This window comes from Nannospalax galili, unplaced genomic scaffold (assembly GCF_000622305.1).
Source record: "Nannospalax galili isolate Female #2095 unplaced genomic scaffold, S.galili_v1.0 scaffold3894, whole genome shotgun sequence".
Classification (NCBI taxonomy): Eukaryota; Metazoa; Chordata; class Mammalia; order Rodentia; family Spalacidae; genus Nannospalax; species Nannospalax galili.
In genome coordinates, this window is record NW_008335241.1 from 75882 (window position 1) to 84117 (window position 8236).

General features: G+C 40.7%; 1 protein-coding gene across 1 annotated transcript in view; it reads left to right on the forward strand.

Annotated features, from left to right (window-relative positions):
• The window catches only part of LOC103731458 (HEAT repeat-containing protein 5A), a gene marked incomplete at its 3' end in the record, with an annotated part of 19831 nt that extends 11951 nt beyond the window's left edge, over positions 1-7880 (forward strand). Inside the window, 3 exon segments of the mRNA XM_008829805.2 lie at positions 4072-4271; positions 5956-6167; positions 7772-7880. Coding sequence (XP_008828027.1) covers positions 4098-4271; positions 5956-6167; positions 7772-7880 — 495 coding nt within the window.
• Between the last annotated feature and the right edge of the window lie 356 nt (positions 7881-8236).

The window sequence follows — 8236 nt, forward strand, 5'->3', positions numbered from 1 at the left end:
GAAAGATTCCTGACGCTTCCTGCTCTTGGGAGATCTTACCTTGAATGGGGTCACCTCTTGCCATCAGCACCTATGTTATCAGTTTTTGCCCCTAAACTGGATCCTTTAAAAATGTCAATGTTATCTTCATTCATTCATTCATTCATTCATTGATTCATGTGTATTCATTGCATTGTACAAAATGGTGAAATGGTGTTTTCTTTATATTACCATTCATGTGTATCATGTACTTGGCTTTATTTGCCCCTCTTACCTCCTTGTACTAGCCCTCTTCTCAAATGATCTTCCCTTACTTTTAAGTCCTTATGATTTTTTGGGGGATAGGAGTTAATATACAGTCTCACACTGAAGCCCAGGCTGTCGTGGAATTCATTATGTAGCCCAGACTGGCTTCAGATGTGTAGGGATACTCACAAGTGCTGGAATTACAGGCATGAGCCACATACCTGGTATTGTTTTGCTTTTCCTTATTTATTTTTTTGTTTCTTTAAAGTCTAAATTCTGGTTCTGTTTTTAAAAATATTATATTATTTTCATTTTATGTGTATGAGCATAATGCTTGCATGTAAGAAGGTGCATCCATGTTGTGCAGTGCCTGCGGAGGTCAGAAGAGGGTGTCGGATCTCCTGGAACCGGAGTTGTAGACACTTGTTAGCCTCCATGTGGGTGCTGGGAATTGAACCTAGGTCTTCTGCAAGAGCAGTCTGTGCTCTTAACCGCTGAACCATCTCTCCAGCCCTGTTTTGCTTCTTGATAGATCATTTTACACCACAATATTGCTGCTCTCTAAGGTGAAAAAAAAAAGTCTTTTCAGCAGTGCTATTGACCTCTGGAAAGGGTAATTTGGTTCTTAAAATAGGATTGTCATTTGCTCTGGTGGTTACAGAAATTTTAAAAGTGTGCACTAACGTTATTTTCCCACCTCTAACAATCATAGATACTAAGGACAAACTTGTTATCATGTTCTGTATACTGAGATTTCCTTCAAGAAATTATTTTTCTAACATTTCTAAATTCCATCCTTAATTATGAATAATTTGGCCAGTTCATTTTGATAATTTTTTTCCTCATGTATAGGTGGTATGTGTGTATGTATGAATGTTTATGTGTGTGGACACCTATGTATGGGGCGCACATGTCGATGTGTGGATGTGCAAGTAGAGGCCAGAAGCTGACATCAGGAGTCATTCTTCCATCAGGAGTTGCTTTCCCCTAGTGCCTTGAGGCAAGGTCTGTCAGTGGAACCCAGAGCTCCTGATATGGTTAGTCTGGCTGGTCTGTCAGTGGAACCCAGAGCTCCTGATGTGGTTAGTCTGGCTGGTCTGTCAGTGGAACCCAGAGCTCCTGATGTGGTTAGTCTGGCTGGTCTGTCAGTGGAACCCAGAGCTCCTGATGTGGTTAGTCTGGCTAGCCAGCTTGCTCCAGTGATCCCATGTTTCTGTTGCCCAGGGCCTGGAATCACAGGTGGGCTGCAAAGCCCACATAGCATTTACATAGCTTCTGGGATCCTAACTCTGGTTATCACGCCTGTGTAATAACCTCAGCACAGGAACTTTACTGCTGAGCCAATACACCAGCCCATTTTGATAACTTAAGAAGGGAAAGAGCTTTTAAGCAAGAACCTAGATTTCATGTTGTCTCCATAAAAATTAATTTCTTAGCTGGGAGCGGTGGTGCATGCCTTTAATCCCAGCACTCAGAGGCAGAGGCAGGCGATCTCTATGAGATCAAGGCCAGCCTGCTCTACACAGTGAGTTCCAGGTCAGCCTGGGTTGCAGGGAGACCCTGCAAAAGACAAAAACAAAAACAAAAACAAAAACAAAAAACCTCTTTTCAGGTATACAGTAGTTATATCTGATAGGGTTTCTCTGTTAAAATATTAAGATATTAAGATTGTTCAGGGGTCATAAAGTATGTATTTTAAATACTTTTAATTACCTGTAGCAGTCAGTATGTGAAGTGGCCCGTTCCCATTTTGTTTTGGAATTTTACTAACATTTTCTGACACATCAGAGAACTTATCTTCTGTGTATCTGTACGGTGCCTGCCCTGTTGTTTAATGTTCTTGCTGATAGCTGCTTCTATTTCTGTAACTAGTTGTAATTCTCTTGTCTAAGAGAGGATCTTGCTGTGTTGCCCAGGCAGCCCCAAACCACTGAGCGCAAGTGGTCCTCCTGCCCCAGCTTCGTAAGTAGCTGAACTGCGGGCTTGTGCATTCACACTTGGGTGCTATTTTTAAAATTTATTTAATTATGTGTACATATGGAAGCATGTGTGTGTGTGTGTGTGTGTGTGTGTGTGTGTGTGTGTGTGTGTGTGTGAAGTCGTGTGTGGAGATTACAGGACAATGTGCGGGAATAGGTTTTCTTTCACCATTGTGGGTCTTGGGGATTGAACTCAGATTGTTAGGGTTGGTGGCAAGTGCTTTTATCTGCTGAGCCATCTTGCTGGCCCTCAGATAGCATTTTTGAGTTTTCTTTCTTTTTTTAATGTGTATGAATGTTTTACCTGCATTGTGTAAGTACACCTGCTCTATGCACTGCCCATGCATAGAGAACTGGAGTCTCAGCCAATTGTTAGCTGCCATGTGGGTGCTGGGAACCCAGAATGGGTCCTGTGCAAGAGCAGCCAGAGCTCTTAACCATCAAGCCACATCAAGCCATCTCTCCAGTCCAAATAGTATATATTATAAGCCAGCTTAAAAAAAAAAAAAACCTCTTACTTGAACAATTTTTCTACATTTCATTGTGATAGTTTTAAAAATGCAAATAATGCCGGGCATTGTGGCGCACGCCTGTAGTCCCAGCACTTGGGAGGCAGAGGCAGATGGGTCCCTGTGAGTTCAAGGCCAGCCTGGTCTACATAGTGAGTTCCAGGACAGCTGGGGCTACAGGGAGACCCTGCTTCAAAAAAAAGACAAAAAAAAAAAAAGTGCAAATAAAGTTGAAGAGTAGTAAAATAATCCCTCTCTTGCCCACTCTTACCTGTTAACATTTTGCCATATTTTTGATTGATTGAGTTAATCATTTAAAAATACTTTTCTGCAACATACTTGTTACATACCTACATGCACTTCCATTAAAAAAAATCCTATACTTATAGTGCCATTTTGCAAGCTTCTGTGAATTTATATTTTATGTATATTCTGGAAAGGCTTGCTGTACCCAGGTCATGCTGGTGAATAAAATAAGCCACAGATTTCCTCCTGTGTCTTCTGTTGCTTATTTGCTACAGTGGCATTAAGGCTACATTGGATCTGGGTCAGAATAGATACGAGCTGTACTGCTACAGTTCTGGAGGGCATCCCCCAAGGGCCATCAGAAATAAGTCTGTGCTTACAGCAAGGTGCACAGGGGCGACTACCTGCTGGTTGAGATGGACTGTCCTAAAACACTAGCGTACAGCTACAAGTAATATCTTCACTAGACTAGGAAACAGATGCTGAGGAGTGTAAGCGTGCCTATTCTTTGTTTAGGTCTCCAGAGACCTGGGGAAGTGGCAAGCTTTACTCTAGAATTTTAGTTGGTCTGGCTGTTTGGCCATTTGTTAATAAATACCTACATTTTAGTCACCCTCTTCTAGCCTCCAGAGGTATTATACACATGGGTGCACTTACATACATGCAGGCAAAACATTCATACACAGAAAATAAATAAAATTATTAAAACCCTGACATGGAGTAGTGCAGAATTTAAGTGGACCATCTCTTGTTTTTAATGAGTTTTTGCCTGTGGGCACGCATAATGCTACCCCAGTTGACTCGTCTGTCCCTTTGAAAATGAATAGTGCACAGGAAGGTGAATTCAGGTCGGCAAACTAGAGCTTACCACTGGGACTTTTCTCAGATTTACCCCCAGAGAAGCTATAAGAAATACGTGTGGAGCTATGCTTTTCCTTTTCAGTGGGATTTCCAGTGTTCTGATTGCTTTTCCTTTTCAGTGGGATTTCCAGTGTTCTGATTGCTTTTCCTTTTCAGTGGGATTTACAGTGTTCTGATTGCTTTTCCTTTTCAGTGGGAATTTCCAGTGTTCTGATTGCCTTTGATTTTCAGAATGTTGTTTTCTATTGCAGATTTTCACTGTTAGGTACGTTTGCTGATGTTTATAAATGAGACGTGTGACCCGCTAGGAGAACTTGCTGCAAGGATGGAACTGGCTCACAGCTTGCTGCTGAATGAAGGCGCACACCAGCAGCTCGGTGAAGTGCGGAAGGCTGAGTTTGTCTTTGAGTGGTTGAGGAACTTGGAGACTCTCTTGCTCACGGCCAGCAGGGTATGTAAAATTACGAAGGAAATGCCAGAGGCATTTAGAGTCTTTGGTTTGCTTCTCTTGCCTGATCTACAGTGACCTAAGTTAGCTTTTCAAAGGTAGACTTTGTTAAGACTTAATAATGAACTATAGCCCATTTCTTGGCCCTTCCCAAAATTTATTTTAATCTTACAAGTTGAAAAAAGCAGAAAAAAATTAGGCAGTGTTTTTTATAGTACTTTATAAGTACTTGTAATACTTGGATGGGGAATATAGCTCAGTGGTAGTGTGCTTGCCTGGCAAGCACGAGGTCTTGGGTTCGATCTTTAGTACTTCAGAATACATACACACATATGTATACATACATGCACACATACAACATGTAATTAGAGCATACTATATGTATGCTTCATTTTCATTATCTCCTGCATGTTGTTTCTCCATATACATGAAGCCCTGATGCCCTGTGGTGTAAAAAGATGTAAAGATGAAGGCTGGAGAGATGACTCAGCAGTTAAGAGCACTTACTGCTCTCGCAGTGGACTTGAGTTCAGTTCCCAGCACTCACACAGGGTGGCTCACAACTGCCTGTAACTGCAGCTTCAGGGGGATCTGATGCCTCTGGTCTCTGTGGACACCTGCACTCATGTGTACATACCCCTACACAGAAACACACGTATAGACATAATTAGATTTAAAAACCTTTTTTAAAAAGATGTAAAGGTTTTAGGGAGAGTACGAATTTGAAAGCCTTTTGATAAACATACTCCCTCTCAAAAACCTCGTGAAATAGATACAAAGAAAGAAACCTGACTTTTCATACTGTGTACCTACATTTAGCCGTTAACACTTTACCGTGTTGCATTCATTGACTTATGGAGCATGTATAAAGCATTGCTTATGGTGAGGTCAGGTTGTACAATAGCCAGCACCACACAAGCCTCCTGGGCACATTTACAACTTAACAAAAGACAAATATTTGTCGGTTCAAAATGTTTTTAAGCCATTAAAAAATGCATTCTGGTTCTTAGGCAAGTTAGAGCTGTCTGGCTGTATGATGTGAAAGATTTGATAAATTTGCCTATCTTCAAGAAGAGATTAAAAGCAAGTTCTAGGTTTAGAGAAATAAATTTAACAAAACCCAAGTTCTGCATACTAAGTGAACAACTACAAACTTGTGGAATTTAGACCTTAATGAGCAGAGTGCCATCAGCGTGTCATGATAGTTTGTGCTCTTTCTTGAGAAAACATGTAAGTAAAATAAAGTAACATTGTTAGCATTTTATATGCATAAGCTCATAAAAAGAAAATTGTACCAAATGTAGGAAAGGCCTGAATAAATCAGGAAGCCACTGCAAGGTCAGCTTCGTTATGGACCGTGGGCCACCGCCATATTGTGCTGGCAAAGTAGACAGTTGGCTTCATAGTGAAGAAGCTCCCAGACTTCAATTTTGTTGTCTTTCAAATGGAAAGATTTAGAAAACGTAGAACTCTGCTTTGTTCACAGACTGAACAGTGTATTTCAGAATTTCCTTTTTTGGTGATTTTCATGACAAGATACCTATCAGAGCAGCACAACAGCCATATTAACAGCAGATTTGTAGCTCTCATTCAAAATTATTTTGAGCTTTCCTAGGGAAAAATAACACCATATGATTCCATATAATTATATTAACATGGAGTTGTCTTTTGTTACCTTTTTTTGTAGAGTGATGTAAGAGAGAAACAGAAGACTCTTGTTGAACAGCTCCTGTCTTTATTGAACAGCTCCCCAGGGCCTCCTACTCGCAAACTCCTTGCCAAGAATCTAGCCATACTTTATAGCATTGGAGACACATTTTCTGTGTACGAGACAATCGACAAGTGTAATGATCTTATTCGTAGTAAAGATGATTCTCCAAGTTATCTTCCCACGAAACTGTAAGTTAAACTTCAAAACCTACAGTACACATGCTGCTTTCTTTTGTGGTTGTTTCCTCTTTATTAGTATTTTATTTTATGTGTATGGGTTTATAGCCTGCATGCATGTAAGTGCACCCATGTCACGCACTGCCTGCGGAGGTCAGAAGATGTTGGATCCCATCACATGGGTGCTGGGATTAGAACCCAGATCCTTGCAAGTGCAGCCAGTGCTCTTAACCTCTGAGCCCTCTCTCTAGCCTCTGCTTTTTAATTTTAATTTTTATTTATTTTTGTTTCATTTTGTTTTTTGAGGCAGGGTCTCCCTGTAGCCCCAGCTGGCCTGAACTCACTTTAGACCAGCCTGGCCTTGAACCCTTCTTAACTTTTAAAAATGTATTTATTTTTTATTTTATGCGTATGAGTCTTTTAACTGCAAGTGCACCTGCGTAATGCAGTGCCTGTGGAGGCCAGAAGAGGGCATCAGATTCAGATTCCCTGGAACTGGAGTTACAGACAGTTGTTAGCCACCATATGGGTGCTGGGAACCAAATCTGGGTCCTGTGGAAGACCAGCCAGTGCTCTTAACCACTGAATCATCTCTCCAGACCCCTTGTGATTTCTCTAAAGTACATAACCTCCTTGATAACTATTTTGAAATTAAACATAAATACCGTTTGTTTCAATTTATACTCTGTAAAATAATCTAACTTTCTGTTGACAGAAAGTCCTTTTAAAAATACTTTAGAGGCCGGAGCTGGAGAGATGGCTCAGCAGTTAAGAACACTGGTTGTTCTTGCAGAAGACCTGGGTTTGAATCCCAGCACCCATGTGGCAGCAACAACTGTCCGTAACGCTAGTTCCAAGGGATCTGACGGCCTCTTCTGTTCTCTGCAGGCATTGCACAGCATGGATGCACTTACTTACATGCAGGCAATATACTCATACACATAAAATAAAAAATTAAAAATACTTTAGAAGCCAAGGATATAGCTCAATAGGAGAACACATGCCCAGCATTCAGAAGGCCCTGGATTAAGTAATAATCACCTCAGTGCTTAGCATGTATAAGGCCCTGGATTCAATCCTTAGTACTACAATTAATAACAACAGAAATGAGTAAGACTTAAGTACAGTAAGTTGAGATTTGAGATTCGAAACATTTTTCCAAAACTTAAGAATGTATTTTAAGAGCCAGGAGCGGTGGTGCAGGCCTTTAGTCCCAGCATTTGGGAGGAAGAGGCAGGCGAATCTCTGTGAGTTCAAGGCCAGCCTGGTCTACATAGTGAGCTCTAAGCCAGCTGGGGCTACAGGGAGACCCTGTCTCAAAAAGACCAAAAAAAAAAAAAAAAAAAAAAAAAAAAAAAAAGTATTTTAAATTCTTTGGACTTTATATGTTCATGTCATTTTTTTAAGTAGTAAAGTAAGACAAAAGAAAATATAGGTAAATGGTGCTTCATCACAATTGAAAGCATTGCATTTGTATTTCAAAAAATACTCCCAAGAGAGTAAAAGTACAGCCAATAGGAGGTGAAGGTTTTAATAGTTAACCTTGACATCGTCTTTATCTTTTTTCATCTTGTTTTTTAGCCGTGACTTAATTTCTCATTTAAATGTTGTTTCAGTGCTGCTGTGGTCTGTTTGGGCTCCTTGTACAGGAAGTTGGGTAGAATACTGGGTAACACCTTTCCTGACACAGTGGGGAATATCCTCAAAGCTATGAAGAGTGCAGAGGTGAGTAGCCACATGTTCAACGGAAGAATAACATGGTAGCCTCTTAGAGGTTTCTGCTGTGTCTTTTTGTAAAAGATTTCACTTTTAATTATGTGTATATGTGTGTGCCTGTGTGGTAGGGGTGCAGGTGCCTGAGAAACCAGAGATTTAAAGTCTCCCGGGAGCTGGAATTACAAGTGGTTGTGAGCCACCTGATAGGTTGCTGGGAGTTGAACTCAGGTCCTCTGGAATTTCAGTATGTGCTCCAAACCGCTGAGCTGCCTCTCTAGCCTGTTTCTACTTTCATCAGAACTAATAGAAGAGTTTTACATTTTGCAAGCATACAAAGATATCTGTGTAACTGTGTCTATAAATTA